General features: G+C 39.6%; 4 protein-coding genes and 2 long non-coding RNA genes across 10 annotated transcripts in view; 3 read left to right on the forward strand and 3 right to left on the reverse strand.

The window, feature by feature from the left end:
* LOC26528023 overlaps nucleotides 1-11,320 on the reverse strand; it is a 38,132-nt gene extending 26,812 nt beyond the window's left edge. The window contains exon 1 of one of the 3 annotated variants that reach the window (XR_006356754.1): nucleotides 11,089-11,320. This is a non-coding gene — a long non-coding RNA (uncharacterized LOC26528023). Of the gene's footprint in view, nucleotides 1-10,127; nucleotides 10,227-10,605; nucleotides 10,648-11,088 lie in introns of those variants that run through there. The other 2 variants (XR_001449495.3, XR_006356753.1) reach the window with 2 other exon arrangements.
* Nucleotides 11,321-11,426: 106 nt separating this feature from the next.
* On the forward strand, nucleotides 11,427-14,626 carry LOC6572042 (structure-specific endonuclease subunit SLX1 homolog). The gene is made up of 3 exons (XM_001998160.4): nucleotides 11,427-11,442; nucleotides 11,833-11,861; nucleotides 13,697-14,626. Exons 2-3 carry the CDS (start codon nucleotides 11,849-11,851, stop codon nucleotides 14,578-14,580), a joined length of 897 nt encoding a protein of 298 aa, XP_001998196.2. The 5' UTR covers nucleotides 11,427-11,442; nucleotides 11,833-11,848; the 3' UTR covers nucleotides 14,581-14,626.
* LOC6572043 (mediator of RNA polymerase II transcription subunit 31) lies at nucleotides 11,833-13,542 on the forward strand. Of its 3 annotated transcripts, none has more exons than XM_032733860.2 (3): nucleotides 11,833-12,270; nucleotides 12,475-12,564; nucleotides 12,853-13,542. In XM_032733860.2, the coding sequence occupies exons 1-3, from the start codon at nucleotides 12,243-12,245 to the stop codon at nucleotides 13,488-13,490; spliced, it is 756 nt and encodes a 251-aa protein (XP_032589751.1). In that variant the 5' UTR covers nucleotides 11,833-12,242; the 3' UTR covers nucleotides 13,491-13,542. The 3 variants fall into 3 exon arrangements, with proteins under 3 accessions (XP_032589751.1, XP_032589755.1, XP_032589756.1); XM_032733864.2 differs by having other exon boundaries at nucleotides 11,833-12,264; XM_032733865.2 differs by having other exon boundaries at nucleotides 11,834-11,861.
* LOC6572041 lies at nucleotides 14,607-15,841 on the reverse strand. Its single transcript, XM_001998159.4, has 2 exons — nucleotides 14,947-15,841; nucleotides 14,607-14,883 (listed from the first exon to the last, which is right to left on the reverse strand). The coding sequence occupies exons 1-2, from the start codon at nucleotides 15,452-15,454 to the stop codon at nucleotides 14,612-14,614; spliced, it is 780 nt and encodes a 259-aa protein (XP_001998195.1). The 5' UTR covers nucleotides 15,455-15,841; the 3' UTR covers nucleotides 14,607-14,611.
* Nucleotides 15,842-16,099: 258 nt separating this feature from the next.
* On the forward strand, nucleotides 16,100-22,042 carry LOC6572040 (importin-5). The gene is made up of 5 exons (XM_001998158.4): nucleotides 16,100-16,416; nucleotides 17,965-18,114; nucleotides 18,189-19,280; nucleotides 19,345-20,695; nucleotides 20,763-22,042. The coding sequence occupies exons 1-5, from the start codon at nucleotides 16,336-16,338 to the stop codon at nucleotides 21,398-21,400; spliced, it is 3,312 nt and encodes a 1,103-aa protein (XP_001998194.1). The 5' UTR covers nucleotides 16,100-16,335; the 3' UTR covers nucleotides 21,401-22,042.
* A 62-nt stretch (nucleotides 22,043-22,104) lies between these two features.
* On the reverse strand, nucleotides 22,105-23,078 carry LOC116804616. The gene is made up of 3 exons (XR_004364620.2): nucleotides 22,780-23,078; nucleotides 22,709-22,735; nucleotides 22,105-22,609 (listed from the first exon to the last, which is right to left on the reverse strand). It is a non-coding gene; the product is annotated as an uncharacterized LOC116804616 (long non-coding RNA).
* Between the last annotated feature and the right edge of the window lie 45 nt (nucleotides 23,079-23,123).

The raw sequence follows: 23,123 nt of genomic DNA on the forward strand, positions 1-23,123 counted from the left end.
CCGCCGTAGCTTTTTGGTGTTGGGGGGTCAGCCCGACCACCGTAGTCGGCGTAAACATTAACCTTTATAGAATCGCAACATTATCTTACGTGCGAAATTTCAGCGCTCTAGCTCTAAAACTGTAGGATTTAAAGTTTTACCCGATTTGCCACGCCCCCAATCGGCGTAGATATATCCGCCATAGCTCATGATATAAATCGGAGATATACACGAGCATGTGCTCCAAATTCAAAATTTTTAGCTTCAATTGCCGAAATAAACAGATGGACAGGTGGACCAACGGACGGACAGCAAGACGGACATTGCACAATCCAATATACTCATTTCACTTTCGTTAATGAGTATTATAATGCTCATGTATTGCACATAATGAAGTTTACCACGTGTTTTTGCATAACCGGCGAATCCTTAGGTTTCTTAACATTTCTGTTACTCAACTTATTTCAATTAAATTTTCAGCATAAAAAAAAAAAAAAAAAAAAAAATCATTTAACATATAAATTGAAGGATTAAGTCCAAGTCGTATATAAAATAGTTATTTCAATTTAAAAAATATGTTGCATTTTTGAAATATATTTATATTAAGCTCTAAAGGCGTACAAAACATAGCATTAGAGAAATATCTGCAGTGTATATTTATAATTTACTATGGACAGATGGACAGACAGTAAGGCAGGTAATGAACAAATACAATATACGCATTTCAGTTCATGAATTAGTATAAAAACTAGGCAATTAAAAACCACGCCTTTGCTACGCAAATACGCTCAGAAATGAATGGAGCAGCTTAAGTTATGACCGATCCGGCCTTTACGTCACGCAGACAGAACATCACACACCGACACGAAAAGAGAGAGAGAAACAAGTAAGAAAACTCTAGTCGAGAGTGCTCGATGCACTCAATATCGATGTATTTAAAAATATAAATCAAATACAAAACTCACAAAAATATAAAAATATTTTGAAACAATTAAAAAAATTAACATCAGTTGCGCCGCTCTGGATTCAAACCCGAGACTTCTCGATGGAGCGTCACGCCCTACTCACCACACCACCTCACTTTTGCAAGCTGGGCTGGCAAAACTGAAATAGATTCACTGCTGTAGCGCCATCTAGCAAAACTAAACCAAACTAACAGCTGATGTGATTCTAAGAATATGCTAGAAGAAGTTTGAATGTATGGGTGCACACGTATACGAAACTATTGTAGCTGCTGGACGTGCGTCTGTTAATTGGCCAAACATTTTATCATAACGTCGATTGACTTAACGGAATTTAATGAAACTTTCAGCATATGATCTACATATTCTTTTGAATATTTGACAAATTTAAAAAAATTAAAAATCATTCACAATTAGCTATACTGGCATCTGACTTGAACTTGAATGTTTTTATTCGATAAAAATATAACGGGATGATTTATCGAATTTTAAAAGCAAACTCGACATCTGCGCTGTATATACGGTCATTTAAAAAAAAAAATTCAATTCTCTAGCTCTTATATCTTCTGAAATCGACGCGTTCAAACATACGGACAGACGGACGGACAGACAGACAGACGGACAGGGCTAAATCGACTCAGCTCGTCGCCCTGATCAAGAATATGTATACTTTGTGGGGTCTGCCCCGCCTCCTTCTGCTTGTTACATACATTTCAACAAAACCATTATACCCTGATTTCCCATTTTTAATGGGTTCAGGGTATAAAAACAATAAGAAATGTGAAGTAAGAAATGAAAACAAAACAACTCAAAATTCGATTAAAAACCACATGAGGTGTTCTGTGCAGCACGCAAGAGAGTTAAGAGGCAGAAGAGGGAGCGAGAGATGGGGCATAATTTAAAGACAACTTTACATTTGCTGCAAGTAAATAAACTTAATAGCTTTTTGCTTTTGTGTCAAATATGGCATTCAATTGGCCCCCCAACCGCAGACGGCGAGCAATGTTTTAAAATACCAGTTTTATTTTAGCACACTTCGTCTACAAATTTATTTCGGCCAATATCTAACAAGTAAGAAGGCTCGAGTTGAAACTGCTCGACTAGCAGATACCCTGAACCCTCTAAGCTGATATTCGAATCATTCTGCACTTCTTTTATGCACACATGCATACATAAGCATTTATTTGTTAAATAATTTCTTTTGTAGACATACAATCTTAATGAAACTTTCAGAGCGTAATCATATGGTAATAATGTGTGTACGTTCCAAAGCACAAGTCCCTAGTACTTGAAATGCAAATTTACAAATTTGGGGGCGAAGGGGGCGTGGTATCCAAAATCTGTAAATTACAATATCTTCGTATCGATCAGCTGTATATACACAGTAAATCTCTAGGTCTAAAATTGTTAAAATTAGGCTGAAAAACAAAATCAATTTTTCGATTATTCTTGATAAAAAAGTTATCGTATGAGTTATCGAAAAAATAAAAAAATTATTGTACTGCGTATGGTACACACGAGTATGCATGCCAAATTTCCGCTCTCTAGCTCTTAAATCTTCTGATATCGGCTTGTACATATGGACGGACGGACGGGCTATTTCGACTCAGCTCGTCGTGCTGATCAAGAATATATGTATATGGTATACTATGAATATATATATATATATATATATATATATATATATATATATGCGATGATTCCTTCTGACCGTTACATACTTTTTCACAAAACCATTATACCGATTTCCCATTGAAAATGGGTTCAGGGTATAAAAACGAAAAAAAAAAAAAACCGTCACGGGCGCAGAAACACGCAGTCAGTAACACTTGCGGAGGGGGAATGGACAGGCGTATCGAAACGGGAGCACCGTTCGAGTGGCACCAGAATACAAAATTTTGCAGCAACAGCACCAAATACAGAGATGGTAGAATGATACACGAATCCTGCCTGAGTACATCTAAATAAGTAATCCATATCTAACTATTTCATTGCACTTTGGCGTATTTAAAATAATGGACTTCGTTTCGATTTCGATTATAATTTATTAATTACACTTTCCTATTTCTGCATTTTTTTCATATGTCAGGATAAAATGCATGAAAACGTGACACGACACACCTCGTGTTTACGCGACGCCTGAGCTATTGGTATTCAAGACCAAAAAACGCAATGGTTTTATTCTAGAATGCAACGCGATATGACATCATGATAACGGTTGCCACATAAACGTAGTATTTGCGAGGGACTGCAAAAATACGAGACGTGCACAAAACCAACAACAACAAACGCAAACAACTACGAAAACGATTGACGGCGTTGGTGGCAACAAAAGCAGCAGCAAGAGCAACCCTCAAGATGACGTTGACCCCGAAAATGATGCAAAGCGTAATGTGTGAAACGGCGAATGTATATGAAAACAAAGTAAAATCTAATAGCAAAATACAGCAAGTGCGAACGAGAAGGCGCATGCATAAAAACACACAGACGAGGCACCAGACGGAATGCCCGAGAGCAAGAAACGCCGGGTCGACGTCAGCGTCGGCGTCTGCGTTCGTAAGGATAGACATGTAAAACGCAATGCGTATAAAAACATGTAGACAACAGGAGGACAACAAAAATCCGAGCCCAACCACATTTAGGCGGCGGCCAAAACAGACAGAGAGAGAGAGAGAAAGAGAGCGAGGCCTCTCACAAAATGAGCAGCAGAGGGAATGCGCATGTGCACAAAACTGAATTTAATGATTTTCTGTGTGTATGTGTGAGTATTGCTATAAGGGGCGGAAGCTAGGTATTCAACAGCAGCGCACCAACAAAAATAATAAATAAATAAATAAAAATAAAAGCAGCAGCAACAACCAAACGAGTGACAGTACAGACACACAAATAAGCGAAAATGTTTCACATGCAAGCCGCCAAATTTTGCAGTGAGTGGCGGCGCCGTCGTCGCACCGCTTATGAATGAAGGCGCACGCCTGTCCCCTGACTTGCATGAGTCTGTGCTTGTGTCTGTGGCTGTGTCTGTTCGGTGCCTGTCTGTGTGTGTGTGAGTGAAAGAGAGACAGAGAGGTTGAGAGCGCGCGCAAAATGGTGTCGTTGGCCCCTGTCTGGGGCGCTCTGTTGTAAAAATGTGGTACAGTGACTACCAAAAAATACTAGCAAAGCGTAGTATAGTAAAAAGGCCTAAAGCTAAAGAGTGAGAGCAGGATAAACGATGCATTCGCCATCAGGTGGTGTTGGTAGTGGTGGTTGTAATAAGAGATACGAAAGCAGTTTTAAGTAGTAAACTTTTTGTGTGCATGTGCATATGCGAACATGTGTGTGTGTAGTTATAGAAGTAGTATTTTGTAACGCGGCGCCTGTTTCTGTATTTGTTTGGCACCTAAATGTAACAGACCATTGCGAAAATGTCTAATGAGAAGCATACACTGAAGACAGCTTTTGGTGGGAAGGGGCTAACGGGTCTAGACATATGTACATACATACATATCTACATCAAAAGAAGCCGCCTAATTAAAAAGCCATTACAATGTTAAAGCCATCGCCTATGCACGATAATCAAACATAAATTTTGCACAACCACAGAGAAAAAGAGACGAGCCAGAGATAGCGAGAGAGAGAAGGAAAGAGAGGATGGCTACGACAGATAGAAAGCACGAAAGAGGGTGGGAGGAAGCTGAAAACATGGCAAAAATTAATTACATTACAAAAAATGGAAACAAAACAAAAGCAATAACAAACTGCACTCGCCAAGATGTCAACGTCGTCGGAGCAGCATGGAATTGCGGGCTAAAAATAAACTTCGTGGGCAACAATGTTGCAATTCCCAAACAAAAAGCGACAGTCAGACACACTCAAGCAAGCAGGCACTCAACACACAACACACACACAGGAGTGACAGCGACGCAGCAGCCCATTGCTCTGCCCGTCTTTCTATTCGATTTTATGCTGAGCGCTTATTGTTTGGGGAGGGTGTGGAGCGACGGCGACGGCGACTGCGTCAACGTCAGCTAAAAGGAGCAGCCACAAAATATATTGAGTTCGAGCTGGCGCGTGAAGCGCGCAAAAATAAAACGGAGACGAGTAAATGGAAGAGAAAGAGCAAGAGGAAGAAGAGGAAGAGGAAGCAAGCCAAGCCAGACAAACACAAGAAAAGACAACAGCGCGGACGACAGCAGCGGGACGGACGTCCACTAATCGCTAAATTTACGAGTACAGCTAAGAAATAAATCATAAGATAAGTTGTTGCTGAGAGTTACTCAACATGCTGTTGGCATAAGTGTGCGTGAATGGCTCTGCCTATTTTCAAAAGTTTATCTATGACTATTTAAGTACATATATTCATATCTACATATGTATGTAATTAGTAGATAGATTAATTCTGCCTCACATGACAAATTAGCGCGCAGGACGAAACTGCAAATTTCGAATGCAATCATTAGGAAATATGTAGAGGGAATCTCTGATATCATATGTGCTGTAATATTGTTAATGAGATTTCAATTTGCTTTTGTATTTTGAGCTTCTCTTTTCCTTTTGGACTCAATTTTGTATGCCTCTATAATACTTCATACGAGGTGGTTGCTGAGACCGAAATATATTATATTGATGTATATATCTTGTTCAGGAGGATTGTTATATACATATATTAAAAAATAAAATGTATGTATGTAAATAAAAAGCCTTTAAGGCTCCATTGCTACATAATAATATACATAATTATATATATAAAATATAATAGTGATTATCGTTTACTAGTAGCGTACGCCGTTACATTTACAGTTACAGTTACACATGTGTACATCAGTGCATTTCAAAGCATTAACAGCCATGAGTAACAACGGAAAGCATAGAGTTTGTGTTGAAAACGTAATGCAATGCAAGCGCCCATCGAGTGATCGAGATGAAACGAAGATACCCGAATGAGTTCAGTCCACATTTAAAGAACGAAATTATGTATTCGGTAATTTTAGCATGCAAAATCGAACAATTTATATAAATTGAATTAAAAATATTTCGGCTATTCATGAGTAATATATAATATAATATAACATGAATATATTTTAATAATACAATAAGTAATATATAATATAATATAACATGAATATATTTTAATAATACGAACATTGTCGCTTTATCTGATTTGATTTATAAAAAAAAAAGAATAGTTAGTCATAAAATAATTTGTTTTGCAAACATAGTATAATACAAAACCAATAAATTAGGTCACTCAAAGGTCGTTGTGAAGAGCGAGCATAAGTAGCCGAATAACTGGGTGATGCAGCTCCGAGTAGGGCAGAAATTAAAAGGCTAAACAAATTTGTCAAAAACTTATTTACTAACGTCAATGCCGTCAGCAAATCGTAATTTTAAGCGATATACATACATACATATTTACATATATGCAACACTAAATGCCCACGCATACTTACTGGGGAGTCCGGCCATCGGGATTATCCCTAATGTTTATAAAAATTACTATATATAGCAGCAAACGCCAGCGCCACCGTTAAATAGCCGCCTATCCTATGCCGGCAGCGCTTCGTGTGCCACACATACGCATATAAATTCGCACACACTTACACACACACACACACACACACAACATTTTCATTCACACATACTGCAAGCAACAAAAATTGACCGAGTCCAGCAAGCTGAGAACGAGCTCTCTCTCTCTCTCTCTCTCTGTCTGTTTGTCTGTCTCTGTCTCTCTACTCTGAGCACTATAATAGAAATGCAACCACGTGTGTTTTTTATTGCACCAACACAAATGCAAGCAGACTCTCTCAGGCATACATACACACAGGCACGTTTTAGCGTACGCACACCGGCTGCTTTATAAGAGACGTTAAAAAAGAATATATATACATACATATGTACACACATATACAAACGAACGTCGATACAAAACGGAATCTTCAAAAACAAGGAAAACAAACGACGGGCAAAGCAGAATGCCGAAAACGCATGCAAACACACACACTCGGAGATAATATAAGGGTGCAGACCAGTGTTGCCGAATCAGCTATTTTGTAGCTAGATCTGGCTACTTTTTAAGGCCGATTGCTACAAAAATTTTCAAACAGCTATTAGCTACAAATCTAGCTATTTTCAAATATTAAATTTAGCTAAAATGCAAGCGAACTTATAACAAAATTCGCTTCGATAATTTTTAAATGTAAATGATTTAAATGTACTGAGCTTTGTGTAGAATTAATACTACAACTGAATAATAGGTAAGCTTTCTAATATGCTATGCAAAATTCATTTCTTATCAGTTTTTATACCCTGACCCATGGACGCCATCATTTTGTAAAAAACGCATTTCAAGTACTAGAGACTTGTGCTTTGGAATGTACACACATTTTAGCCATATGATCACGTTTTGAAAGTTTCATTAAGATTGTATGTCCACAAAACATATGGATTACGCCGATATGGCAAATGTTTCTATGAGTATAGCGTTCCACCCAACTACCTTAAAAAGGCAAATTATAAAAGCGACAAAGGTGAAAATGACGAGCTGGTGGTCATAGATGAGATATTATCAGAATTAAATTAATAAAGTTGACTTTTTATGAAAAAAACAGCACTGTTTTCTTTTTTGCTACTTTTTCAGCTATTTTAGAAGAAAGTTGGCTACTTCTAGCTACTTTCAGCCTTCGGTTTTGCTACTTTTGCTGAAAAAGTTTCGGCAACACTGGTGCAGACTCAGACAATTGTAGAAACTCTCTACTAGATGATATTACTTCGTGAAGTGATTGTAACAGCACCTTGGATAATTGCAGTCAACTTCGAATAACAAAAAATTCACAATTAAATAACAAAAATTACATTTTCTGATTATTTTATAAGCAGATGTATAGAGTTCTTTATTATTGTGTTTAATTGGCTGGCGCAGTTCTTGCAAATGATTCATGCGGATCGCACACTTCGACTTCAGCGCTAGCTAGCAGCTTATCAAGAGTCTAAGGTCCGAGAAAATATGTAAGCACTCCACTATAAAAACACATAAACAATCACACACACCCATCGAAGATTATGTGACCGCCTACGCATAAACATGAAATTTGTGTGTGCGTGCGAGGTACACGAAAACAATTGTAATCACAATTATGGTTTTCACAATGTGGTTTTTTAATAGCTGGCAGCACTTGCTGGAAGTAAGTTACGTTATTTTGACAGCACAACTCTATTCGGATGCTGAAGTCGCAGGTGAAATGTCAAAGGTGCCCTTGTGATCACTTCATTTTTTGAATAGCCAGTGCCTGCCATTCTTAACAAGCAGAATGCAGCCATAACAAAACAATTTTAAAAAGATAAAGCTGAATTATTTCTCCATCAATAAATTGTGGATTTTCCATTTAAATTGAGAAAATTATGCAATTTTTTCTTTATACAATTTGAAGTCCATCTAAAAGCTAAACTAATCATCAATGAACTTCCCTAAGTATAGGTCCTACTACAGTCCACGCGCAGTCGGCACTACGTCCGCTGCATCTTCTAGTAGATAAGTCGAGCAGTCGAGCAGTTGCGCATAGAGCACTCTTACTTGTTTATTTATGCCATGCAATAAAGATAGCCCTTTCTTTAATCTTGTTTCTACATTCAAAAGCTCAAGAATTAGACATATACATTTCTATGTACGTATGTATGTATGTACATCCCGCATATGTTCTTTCTATTCTATTCATTCTCTCTTTATTTTTTGTTTTTGTTTAGTTTATTTTTTGTTGATAATTGGACATATGAAGTCATGTGTAAAAAATGTTATGATTCTGACAATTCTGAGGACCACACAGCTCTGACCCACAGCTAGCCCTAAAGTCTGACGTCAATATATGTGTACATATATAGTAATAGATATATTATTGACAAGTTTTACTCACGCACGTACATATGCATTTATACATATGTATATATGTATATTCATATATAGTATGGCATAGTAAAGCAACAACGCAAATTGCGTAATAGATACCATTTTCGGTGTTCGCGCGCGCCTCTCGAACAATAGCATGGAAAAAAGCTTGGATCTCAAATATATGCTTTAGAAACACGTCTAAGTTCAAGGCCAAGCAGCCGCTGTATGCAGCATAAGTAACAATGACAATAATAAGAAACGCAGCGGAGAAAGAAGACTGCAAATAACAGCAGCGACAATAACGACAGTGAAAAAATGTGCTTTAAAGGGTCAATGACACCTGCCAGTTTGTCTCGCTCAACTAACACACACACAAGCACATATATGTACGTACATGCACACACATATATACCACACATGGTCATCACCTCATTTCGCTCTCCTTTCTCTTCTTCTTCTGCTTGTTATTGTTGTTTGTGCTTGCACACGCGCGCCGTTTAGACATGTGGTCAAACCAATTTTTTTTAAATTCTTTTTTTGTTGTTGTTGTTATTGTTCCTCTTCGTACTGCTAATTAGTGTGGCCAAATTATGCGCCAAAAAATTTCCAAAAGATTTGCCACCTTATATGTATTTGATATATGTATGTACATGGGTGTATTAGTGAGACCGCCATACGTACGTCATGAAAAACTACCGATCGACTCGGCGTTGACGTCGCTGCCAACGTCGCATAAACAATTTCCGGTTTCGCTGTACACAAAACTTGGCTGGTCTCTGTTGTTTTTCAGCAATTTTGTTTTTGCGGCAACTTATTTTTGTCACTCACTCACACACACATACAATGGCAAACTTGATTTAAAAATAAATAAATTACACAGAAAGCGAACGCACAAACACAAAAAAGGAACACATACATACAAACAAATACATAGAAGCTCGACGAGAAAATACGCATGTTCAATTTTTCGGCAACATTCCTTACGCAGCCGCCATCAAAAATATATTATGATTAATACAACGGCATTTTGATGGTGTTTTTAATATACAGTCATGTATGTACATGTATGTACACACACACACACGTGATTGAATAAGAAAAGAGCGAGAAAAAAACAAATACAAATGATATGGCTAAACGCACAGCAATGATATGCGAACGAGAACGAGTACACAGTGGTATGCCAATTACTGTTACGCGTTTTAATTAGCAAATACCTCAGCCGACTCTCTCCCACTACTACTAATACTGCTGATACAACTACTACTAGTACTGCTGATACAACTACTAGTACTAAAAATCTTACTACTACTACTTACATACGATTTTACTTTATTACAGTATTATTTTCTGTGCAATTGTCTTGTTCTTTATGTTGACACATTCGAATTTATATTTGTTTTTGCTGCTGCTGCTGTTGTTATTGTTATTGCGGTTCTTCACACTTTTGCTTTTTCTACTGTACTAACACTCACACACAACTCAGTGAACAAGAGTGCGCATGGAGAGCATAATAGAACAGTGTTGAAAACATGAGAGAGAACAGTCGAAGCGAGGTTTTTGTTTTGCTACTCTGCTCACAAACACACATTCAATCACACGCACACTAGAGAACGCCGCTGCGTTCCTCATTCACAAATCGAGAGGACGTTGGCGGTAGCAGCGGCGACAAAGACGAAACAGAAGATATGATAGATATGAAACAACAACAACAACAATATCGCATAAATTTCTGCTGCGTAGTAATTTTTCGAGTCGGTTTGTATGTATACACAGACAGAAATATCATGTATTTACCTTTTTGCATTCTTGAAAAACATTTTCGTTTGTTTATGTTGCACTTTGCACACGCACACGCACACACAGGCAAACACATGCATGCACAATAATGCATATGTATGAAAACATTAGCAGGTATATTTGTCTGTAAGACAAATGAGGCGCACTTCTAATGTATTTTTATTTTTCTATCGATATCAAAATAAAAACGACGCACTTTCCTAGATGTAGGTTTGAATTAATAAATTTTATTTTTTTTTTTACACTTCCTCTTCGTTTAATTTGCGGGCTTTGTTTTTGCGCCGCAATTTCACAGCTCACTTTGTGTACACAATTTTATTCATTTATTTTACCGTTTGTGAATTTTATTTTGCACCTCTCGCATACACACACACCTTCACGCACGCACGCACGGACGCACAAACATGTACGTTTGTATGTAATAAATTGATATACATGTGTGTCGGCACACGCATTTGTGATTTCTTGAAATCTACTCACATTTCTTATTTGCTTTTGTAGCTGACTTCTCTTTCGATTTTCTTTATTATGATTTCTTGATAATCTTAAGCAATGCACACATATGTATGTAGGTATATGTATATATTTTATATTTGTTGAGCTATTTTGTAAAACGATATTACTTGCCGAAACAAACAACGAGCGTTCACGGAACCGACCACGACGTCCGTATGCTCCAAATGCCAGAATACGAATGAATGGCATAACGAAATTGATTAAACACGGAGAGCGAGCGAGCGAGTGAGTGAGAGTGATGGCAAGAGAGAATAAGATTAAACAACATTCTGAGCAACTAAAATGCCGAAAGAGAAGCATTGCGTTTTAAACGAAAGAGTAAGTATTAATACGAACATTTAAAAAGATATATATTTATACGATTTTTATAATTTTAACCGTTGAAAAATATTATTTTAGTATCGTTTTTGACCTAAACCCACTAAAAGAAATTTTCATATAGCATACATACTAAATCAATGAATTTAAATTTGACGGCAAACAATTTTTTGCGCCTAAATTTGGGGTGTTAATATTTTTTTTTTTTAAATTAATATTTATAAATTTAATATTCGGCTTAGTTTCGCAATGAATAATGCAAATGAAAATAAATTAAGAAATATTTTGCGACAACAGGGTGTACTTCTCATCAACTGATATTTCTTGTACCCATTGGACACGTTTTTGGTATATTTATTTGTTAAAAATCAGTATTTTTTCGTTTTTCAGATTCGGTCACGCTGTCATGAACACTTACGGTTTGTAGTTGAAAATAACAATTATTTTTAGTTAATTTGCTTACCACAAAACGAATATTACTACCCAACATAATAAGGGAGCGACAGAGAATTTTATGATCGATTTGCGTTTATAAGTGCTGTTCAATTTCATTCTATTTTGTATGCGCTTTGTTATAGATCCTTTTTAGCCTACCTCACGCACACACACACACACAAACGAATCTGTGTACATTTGTATGTGTAGTTTATTTTTTGTGTAATGTACAATTTTTAAAGCACACGAGAAATAAATAACACAAACGTTTCAAAACAACAACGAACCACAACACCTGAAGAATTAGCATAAACAAACTGAAAAAACGCAAAAACAACGAAACCCTTTCCACAACCGCTAAAAAAATGGCCAAAATGTACGGAAAGGGTAAGAGTAAGTAAAGCCAACAAAGAAAACATTAAAATACAAAAACATTTGCAATTCACTTTTTTATTTATTCTATATTCCTCCTCATACGCTTTTCCTTTCGCTTTAATACAAAATAACGCAAGCCATAAGAGAATAACTAAACACTTACAGTATTTTAGTTGAATGCAGACGATTACTGTTAATAATTGATTTTGTATAACTGTTTAGCGGCCATAGAATCGGAGGATCAACAAAAACGTCGCTGGCAAATCGAGCTGGAATTCGTGCAGTGCCTGTCCAATCCCAATTATCTCAACTGTAAGTCAAAGAGAGCACATATATATTATATAAGCAAGAATAGAAAATATAAATGCTATTAGAATAACATAAAATAGTAGTTTTTTACTTAAGTTAGATAATTTTAAGGAGTATATGATCTGAACTTGATCTCTCGGTAAAGAAATAAAGCGAAGCATATTATTGATATAAGTTGAAGCAATAAGAAATGACATGGAGCACATGATTAATACTATTGGGAACTAAACTAACTCTTATATATGTATATCCATAGATTTGTATCTTCAACACATTCCATTCTATTTGCAGTTCTCGCACAGCGTGGCTACTTTAAGGATCCCTGCTTTATCAACTACCTCAAGTACCTACAGTACTGGAAGGAGCCCGAATATGCCAAGTATCTGATGTATCCGATGTGCCTATACTTTCTTGATCTTCTGCAATACGAACATTTTCGTCGCGAGATCGTTAACAATCAATGTTGCAAGTTTATCGACGACCAGGCCATACTGCAGTGGCAGCATTACACGCGCAAGCGCATCAAGCTGATTAACTCGGTGCAGGAGAACGCGGCAGCAGTTGCTGCAGCCACACAACAGCAACAGCAACTGCAGCAGCAGCAACAGCAGCCACAGACCAATGGCGGCATCTTGGCGCCAAGTGAAGCGGCGTCTGTTGCCGCCGCTGAGGCCGCCAATCCGTTGCAGCAGGCGACGTTGCAGAACGGCAGCAGCTCTGCCTCGCAGTCACAGCAGCAGCCGCTGACGGCAAGGGAGCCAGCGCCCACGCAAACTCAGGTGTTGTCTGCGACACATCAGCTGCCTCAACAGCAACAGCAACAGCAACAGCAACAACAGCACCAGCAGCAACAACAGCAGCAGCAGCAACAGCAACAACAAATCAATGGACTGGCTAGCAGCGGAGCAATGAAATTAGAGTTAAATTAGCTAATGGCTATAAACGAGAGATAAATAAATACAATAAATTAGACATAAGAAAGAATTGTTAGCCTCGTGAAGCGTCGGGGTCTAAGGGACAAACAGACAACAAACTAATTAACATAATCCATTCCATTTGGCGCATTATTCCTGTCGCTCTCTTTAGCCTAGTCGCACTCAAATTCCAATGCTAATTCTACGTTTGACACTTGCAGGCGACAGGGAAGCTCTGGCCCAGAAGGGCCACTTCTATGGCGTCTATTTGCTGTGCAGTCAGAGTGTGGACGTGAGGCATCGCGGCAAATGCTATGTGGGCTTCACGGTCAACCCGAAGCGACGCATTAGGCAGCATAATCGCGGCTCCAGCTTTGGCGGCGCCAAGAAGACCAGCAAGAAGGGACCCTGGCAAATGGTGATGATTGTGCATGGATTCCCGAACAAGATCGTCGCACTGCAGTTCGAGTGGGCGTGGCAGCAGCCAACGTTGTCGACGCGACTTAAGATCTTTGACGACCTAAGGCGCAAGCTGCCACGCGAGACGCATTTCGATTACAATTTTCGCATAGTGAATCGAATGCTGGGAGTAGGTCCCTGGCATCGCCTGCCACTCACTGTTCGCTGGCTGGAGACGGACTACGAGCGAGAGTTCCAGTTGCCCCTGCCACGACACATGCGAATCGTAAGCGGCAAGGTGGCCATAACGACGTCGCAGCGGGCCTTGGCTGTGAAGCGAACTGCAGCTGCCGCTGCGGCTACAGCTTCCTGGTCGTCCGAGTGTCATCTATGCATGCAGCGCATAGAGCACCCGGAGCGCTCCCGCTTCAGTTGTCTGAATGCCAGCTGTTGCTTGAGCTGCCACATGCTGTGCCTGGCCAGCTACTTGCTGGACGACCAGCCTGGCCAGTATTTACCCATCGTAGGCAACTGTCCTTTGTGTGAGACACCCTTAGTCTGGGCCGAGTTGCTCGAGCGGAAGCGGTTCGAGCAGGGCGTACAGATCCAGGGGGAGGATGAGAATGAGGAAGAAGATAGAGATGAGTTAAGCGACTGTCCCGATGTGGACAGCGATGTGGAGCACATCTGTGAGCTGAGTGATTAAACTTAAAGAAATAAATAACATTTGCATCGTTTCATAGTTCCTTTAATGACATCAATTGTTTCCTAATGCTGGCCAACGTGCTCTTGTAGCTGTTCAGCTGTTCCATCAATTGGCGTTTCTCCTGCAGGTAGTATTCCCGCGACATTTGCACGTACTGCTCGCCCTTAAACTTGAAGATGGACACCTCCGATGGGTCTATCAGTTGTTCATCAGTGGGCAGCGGCGCTTTCTCGTCGTCCTCCTCCTCCTGTGGCGTCGTAAGGCGAGGGCGCTTTTGAGTAGACGGGATGATGTTGACCTCGACTGCATTTAGAGAATGACATTAGTTATGCATAAGTACTAGTAAAACTGCACTCCAAGCCTTACTCTTCTCAAACATATCAGCTTGTGGGTCGACGACTTGCGTCGTCGTGGACTCCACCATGATAACTTTATCAATGCTTAAATCATCGTCGTCCATATTTATGTAGAAACTTTGCTGAGAGGAAGATGAAATGTCCTTGGGATTGTCTTCAGCCAACTGAATTTTGTTGCCCGTCGAGTTGATGTAGTAGCTCTGCTGTTCAGTTGAAGACGTCGCAGCCATTTCCTTTGTATCCGTTTTATTGGGATCTTCGTATGGGAAAGGCAGTGCTTCACCCAGCAAAATGCGACGATTCCTAGTCAATGACAAATATTTGGCATCGAAATGTTTGGAGCACATATATAGTTGCATGGGTCCAATTTTGGGATGCACCTGGCCAAGTATACGCCATTGTTCGGCGCGCTTTGGATCCTTGGGGAATGCGAAGAGCGTCACCTCGCTGCAGCCACTGCTGTCCTGGCGATGATAGAAATTGTGGCAGTCTTTATAGGCACAGAGGCGAGTGCTCATTTTAAAGACAGTATTTTTTTGTTTTACTTTTTATGAAGTTCAATTTAATTAATTGCTGTTCAATTTCAGATACTGCTTCTTTTTCCTCTTGGCTCTTTTTGTATACAAAACAATCTTCATTTTAGATCGTTTAACAACACTGATTTTATTGAAATCTGTACAATTACATTGAACTCCAACTTATTCTGATATAATAACGGTTTTGTTTTTGAATACAAATACAACAAATTAATTTAGTTTATCAATAAAAGTAAATCATAGCTCTAATTTACGTTGTTAGTTAATTTTAGGCTAAGCCATGGCATGGTTAGTGGCCATGGTAAAGCATGGAGATTGTACACATTTTTGCAGTACCGAATAGAGTTGTTGTGTCTGTCGACATCGATAACTTGTTTGACACTTGAAATTATTTTAAGAGATTATTTTAAAACATTACATTAAATATTACAAAAAGCAGAACACGTCAAAAAGCTTATACTATACTCAGGGTTTAAGAAATTTAATATTCTATGTTTTTGCGGGTACTACTTTTACGCGCCAAAATAACTATCGATAGCAGCGCCTGAGCAAGCGTTTTTCGCCAGTGTTGACACAGCTTTAAACATATTGCCTTGAATGATTACTAAATACACTTAATAAACTCATTAAAAATTTCTCAAAAGTTGGAAATATATTTTTCATAGGAGACAACCTATGTGACAAGTGTAACAGGCTAATTTCATTGTTAGCAACAACATTCATAAAATCAAATTGTGACTTTGGCAACCCGGCATTGTCTTTTCTATTGTTCTGCTCTTTTCTAAGCGGCTTCGTCGCGTGTGGATTGTGAAAATTTGCTGTTTTCTGTATCGTGTCAAATCGAGTGAAAACTACAAATCGAAATGGCTGCAGACCAGGCACAGTTCCAACAGCTTCTCAACTCTTTGCTGTCCATGGACAATGAAGTCCGGAAACAAGCCGAGGTAAGTCTACCAATCGCCAGATGCAAATTTCTGTCGGACAACTGCGCAATATCAAAACGTGAACTGCATATAGTATAATGACTAATATTTATTGTATTGCATTATTTTTCAATTTCATATGCTAAATTTAGGATGTAGTAAGATTTTCCGAAATCATCGCCATCGTGCATTCTATTTCAAAAGCGCACAAAACGTGTTTTTGCTCTCTCTTTTAGCTACGCCATTCACACGCCGTTCTTATTTGTGTGGCTGTTGCTGTGTGGCATGGTGTGTGTGTATGTCTGTATGTATGTATGACTGTGTGTATGTGTGCATGTGCGAAGCGAAAAGACAATTTGTACAATTCGTACGAAGCCATAATATATAATGTGTATATTTTTGACAGTTTTTTTGGGCTGCCAGCGCCTTAAAATGAATTCGCACACAAACACGCATGCAAAACGGAAACAAAGCGCAGGTGCAAAACAGTTTATTATTGCTAAAGATGACGCATGGCATGATGGTAACACAATCTGATTTATTTGTATTTGTTGTTTCAATTAAACACTTGCTGATAGAGCCAGTCTACAGTCTGTACGCATTACAGCTGTTGACCTTGGCGCCGCCCACGCCACACGCTACTAAGCACTGAGTGCTGCAGTTGTCGATGGCAAACACACATACATATGTATGTACATGCAAGGAAACACTGCACAAGCAAGGATACATTTTCGTACCAGCTGCGCGCAATTGTTTGATTCATTTCGTTTTCAATAATTTATTGTTAAATCCAAATATCCTTCGTATACATTTGTTATAGCTTTGATTGTTTAAAGTAAGGAAAACCCCAAGTAAAAAATTGAGCATATTTACCTATGTATATTATGAAACTTCAAATTGTACACTTCAAACAATAATTTATCTTAAGGAATTGGCTAACAGTCCATCTGTCGGATGCAAGTAAGGAAGCTCTAATCGAGACAGCTCGACAGTTATCAATGGAGATAAACTTCATATCCGTGCTATATATACGGACATTTAAAAATATTGCAAGTCTCAAGCTCTTCTATTCTCTGAGATCGACGTGTTCATACGTACGGACAGATGGATGGATGGACGGACAGACAGACGGACACGGCTAAATCGACTCATCTCGTCGCCTGATCAAGAATATATTGTTTGTGGGGTGCCACGCCTGCTTCTGCCTGTTACATACATTTTAACAAAAGCAAAACCTCATTTTCCATTTTCAATGGGTTCAGGGAATAAATTTAAGCAATGCTAAATAACATTTTATGTTGCTCTGTAAAGCTGATGTTACTGCATTCATTTGATCTATAGTAAAGACAGAGGTTAAAATTACTAGCGACGTCGAATTTTAGCGGTAAATGGATATGATCTAAAATACCTTTATTATATTTAATACAAATATATTTACTTTTAATTATGTTATTGTTTATTATTATTATTATTATTATTAGTCTTAAAGCAAATAACTAAATATGCTCAATTATTTAGTTCAACAGCTAATTATATGATTTTTAAATATTTTTGATATATGTCGTCTAGGATGCGTATAACAATTTGTCGCGTGAGTTAAAGGTAACACATCTGCTGGGCAACATTCACAATGGCCAACAATCGGAGGAAGCTCGTCAAATGGCCGCCGTATTGCTGCGTCGCCTGTTCACATCCGATTTTATGGAGTTCTACAAGGAGGTAATTGAATAAATATATATATCAATATATCAGTCTGGAATGTCTTGCGATACTCATAATAAAATCCCTTGCAGCTGCCAGTAGACTCACAAAATCAGCTGCTGCAACAGATTCTGATGGCCGTGCAACAGGATGTGACGCCACAATTGCGCCGTAAAATTTGCGAGGTGGTTGCCGAGGTGGCACGCAATTTGATCGACGAGGACGGCAACAATCAGTGGCCGGACATTCTCCAATTTCTGTTCCAATGCGCCAATTCGCCAACCCCGCAGCTGCAGGAATCGGCATTGCGCATTTTCAGCAGTGTGCCCTCGATCTTTGGCAATCAGGAGACGCAATACATCGATCTGATCAAACAGATGCTGGCCAAGAGCATGGAGAACACCGACGCCGAGGTGCGTGTTCAGGCCGTCCGAGCTATTGGCGCCTTCATACTCTACCATGACAAGGAGAAGGAGGTGACCATATATAAGCACTTCGCTGACTTGCTGCCGCGCATGATTGTCATAACGGGAGAAACGATTGAGGCACAGGACGACCAGAGTTTGCTCAAGCTGCTCATTGACATGACCGAGAACTGTCCAAAGTATCTGCGACCGCAGTTGGAGTACATCTTTGAGATGTGTATGAAGGTGTTTAGCTCGCAGGACTTCGAGGACAGCTGGCGTCATTTGGTGCTGGAGGTGATGGTATCCCTGGCGGAGAACGCACCTGCAATGGTGCGCAAGCGTGCAGAGAAATATATTGTTGCACTCATCCCGCTGGTGCTGCAAATGATGACGGATCTGGATGAGGACGAGGAGTGGGCAACGGCCGATGTCGTCAATGAGGATGATCACAGCGATAATAATGTCATTGCGGAGTCCTCGCTGGATCGATTGGCATGCGGCTTGGGTGGCAAAATGGTTTTGCCCCACGTTATGAACGCTTTACCCGGAATGCTGAATCACGCTGACTGGAAGCATCGCTTCGCTGCTCTGATGGCCATATCGGCTATTGGTGAAGGCTGCCACAAGCAAATGGAGACCATACTGGATCAGGTTATGTCTGGCGTGCTGAACTATCTACGCGATCCCCATCCACGCGTACGTTACGCTGCTTGCAATGCCATCGGGCAAATGTCCACGGATTTCGCGCCCACCTTCGAGAAGAAATTCCACGAGCAGGTGAGCTAGTACTCTAACTGTAAATGATATGTATCTCAACTAATCGCAATTTGCCTCTGATAAGGTGGTGCCTGGCTTGCTGCTGCTGCTTGAAGACGAGCAAAATCCACGCGTGCAAGCTCACGCTGGAGCCGCTTTGGTCAATTTCAGTGAGGATTGTCCCAAGAATATATTGACACGCTATCTGGACGCAATAATGGCAAAGCTGGAGAACATTCTCAACTCAAAGTTCAAGGAGCTCGTCGAAAAGGGCAACAAACTCGTGCTGGAGCAGGTGGTCACCACCATCGCGTCTGTGGCAGATACGTGTGAGCACGAATTTGTCGCTTACTACGATCGACTGATGCCCTGTCTCAAGTTCATCATCCAGAATGCTAACTCCGAGGATCTGCGCATGTTGCGCGGCAAGACCATTGAGTGCGTGAGTCTCATCGGACTTGCAGTAGGTCGTGAGAAATTCATTGCAGATGCCGGCGAAGTCATGGACATGCTATTGAAGACCCATACCGAGGGCGACTTGCCCGACGACGATCCGCAGACGTCTTATCTAATAACCGCCTGGGCACGCATGTGCAAGATACTGGGCAAGCAGTTTGAGCAGTACCTGCCCCTTGTTATGGGTCCAGTGATGCGTACTGCGGGCATGAAGCCGGAGGTGGCCCTGCTGGACAACGATGAGGTGGAGGACATTGAAGGCGACGTGGAATGGTCCTTTATTACACTGGGGGAGCAGCAAAACTTTGCCATACGCACTGCTGGAATGGAGGATAAAGCTTCGGCCTGCGAGATGCTCGTTTGCTATGCGCGCGAATTGAAAGAGGGCTTTGCCGACTACGCCGAGGAAGTGCTTCGTCTAATGCTACCTCTGCTCAAGTTCTATTTCCACGATGGTGTGCGCTCAGCTGCTGCTGAGTCGTTGCCTTATTTGCTCGATTGTGCTAAAATAAAGGGCCCCAACTACTTGGAGGGTATGTGGCTTTATATTTGCCCGGAATTGATTAAGGTGATCAACACCGAACCGGAGCCGGACGTTCAATCCGAGCTGCTCAACTCGCTGGCCAAGTGCATCGAAACTCTCGGTCCTAACTGTCTCAATGAGGAGGCCATGAAGCAGGTGCTCGAGATAATCAACAAGTATGTGCTCGAGCACTTTGAGCGTGCGGATAAGCGCTTGGCTGCTCGCAACGAAGAGGATTACGATGATGGCGTTGAGGAGGAGCTGGCCGAACAGGATGATACAGACATCTATATCCTGTCGAAGGTGGTGGACATCATACACGCTCTCTTCCTAACCAACAAGGCACAATTTCTGCCCGCCTTTGACCAGGTGGCACCGCACTTTGTCAAGCTCCTGGATCCCAATCGTCCGTTCGCCGATCGCCAATGGGGCATTTGCGTATTCGATGATTTAATTGGTACTATCATAAATTTTTTCTATTTATACATGCTTTTGACTGACCGCTCATTCTATATTCCATCTAGAATTCTGTGGCCCCGCTTGCACGCCGTACCAGCAAATCTTTACGCCTGCCTTGCTAAAATATGTGCTGGATAAGTCGCCGGATGTACGTCAAGCAGCTGCCTATGGATGCGGCGTTCTGGGTCAGTTTGGAGGCGATCAGTTTGCCCACACATGTGCACAGATTATTCCACTGCTGGTGCAGGTGATCAATGATCCGCGGTCACGCGAAATTGAGAATATAAATGCGACGGAGAATGCCATCTCGGCATTCGCCAAAATACTTAAATACAACAAGTCAGCATTGAGCAATTTGGATGAGCTGATTGCCGTCTGGTTCTCGTGGCTGCCAATTTCGGAAGATCCCGAGGAGGCTGTCCACATCTACGGCTACCTCTGCGATCTGATCGAGGCAAATCATCCAGCCATTTTGGGCGCAAACAATTGCAATCTGCCACGCATCGTCTCCATCATCGCAGACTCCTTTTGCAGAAATGTGCTGGAAGCAAAGAGCACCCCAGGTACCCGCATGCTAACCATTGTCAAGCAAATCGAATCCAACCCGGACGTCATGCAGGCCTGTGCCAGCACCTTGAGTCCCGAGCAGCAACAGGCGTTGCAGGATGCCTATCGGGAGTTGGCAAGTGCTCCATCTACCTAAGTGAGTGAGTGGAGAAAGGACTCCAATTTTATGAAGCTCCAGATCAGCTCATTGCATTGATTAAACAAATGCATATATATATATATATATAGAAATATATGTATAAAGAAAGAAAAACGAAACAAAAACTGTAGGATTTATAAACATATACTTAAACTCAAAAATTCAAAGTGTTAACGAAAAGCGGAAAAACATTTTTTTTCGTTATTTCTCGGTCAATTGTGCGAGAAAATTTCCAAATGTTATACAAAATTATATATTATTATATACATTACTTTTGCATATATATATAAATATATATGTATACATATTGTGATTTCAATTGAAACTCGTCTCCCGCTCCCGCAAGAGAGCGCCTTTGGAAGGAAACCCAAGCAAAAAAATAAAGTAGAAGTCTTCGTCTCATGAGAATTTGATATGTTGAATCGCGAATTGTTCATCAAATTCCAGTAGATTATTTTCGTTATAAATTGTGAAAACGTTTTCATATGTTACAGCAAATTCAAGAACAAATGAACGCCAGTCGCCAGTCTCCAAGTAGTGTCCCGAAAGATTCGACAGTCGTCCGAAAATGAACGAAAATTCTAAAATGTAACATTTAAAAATGTATATTTAAAATTAATAAAACAAATCGAAACAGAAGTAATTGAATTTTAATGTGCAGCATATGGGAAAATGAAAAAAAAAGAAGTACATACATATATTAAATTTGGAGGGGAGTCCAGGTATTGTAAAAATAATAATAAATCTGGTATAAAAAGTTAAATATATAGAAAAGCTATCTTATTTTGAAATGAATGTTTAAAATAGTTTTTGAGTGACTCTACAATTAAATTTTCATGTTCCGTTAGTTATTTGCATCCATTATGAGCAGTGTTGCCGTTTTTGCCCGAGAAAAAATAACTGAATCAGGACAAAAAATAAGTAAAAATAAGTTAAATCCCAAAAACAATTAGTTGAAAAATAAGGTAATATTTTAGAATTGTTTCTTTTTTTTTTATATTGTAATAGATAGGTACACGTACAAATATTGTAACAAACATTTCATATTCATTAAGAAACCAAACCAAAATAATAGAAATTTTAACATTATACATTTTAAATGTTTTCATTGATGATAAATCTAGCAATAGATAGTCTACAGACTCTTCGGTATCATAATTTAGATATTCCTTGATTGCGATCGATTTGAGGCAGTTTAGAAAAACTCTGTAATCAGAACATCATCTGTTATCTCGGCTCAATTCGGATGTAAATTTTAAAAAATATTATCTGTTTTAATGAGGCTGTAATTCTTTAGACCTTTACCTTATGGTTAACGTATCAATGTTCATCCTATTTCTTAATTCATATTTTATTAAATTGACTTGGCTAAAGACCCTTCAACTTCGGCATTCCACCAAGGTAACGAATGTATGCGAAGCGCAACAGAAAATCTGTCTAACTGTAGGGATGAAAGTATTGCAGAACTTGTGATGTTAGCCTTTAATAGTTACCAGCTTGTTAGTTTGTCTATTAATCGGTAATTAATATCAGATATTAAACAAAATATATATTAGCTGATTCGATTCATATATATGCCAGATTTTCCAAATTTTTTCCGCAATTGCACTTAAAAAAAAGCCAGATCTGGCCGAAAATAAGACAAAACGGCAACACTGATTATGAGCACAACAAATGTGCTACGTAACGACAGACTGCGCGACATATGCGTATGACAGAT

This window comes from Drosophila mojavensis, unplaced genomic scaffold, assembly GCF_018153725.1.
Source record: "Drosophila mojavensis isolate 15081-1352.22 unplaced genomic scaffold, ASM1815372v1 contig_19, whole genome shotgun sequence".
Classification (NCBI taxonomy): Eukaryota; Metazoa; Arthropoda; class Insecta; order Diptera; family Drosophilidae; genus Drosophila; species Drosophila mojavensis.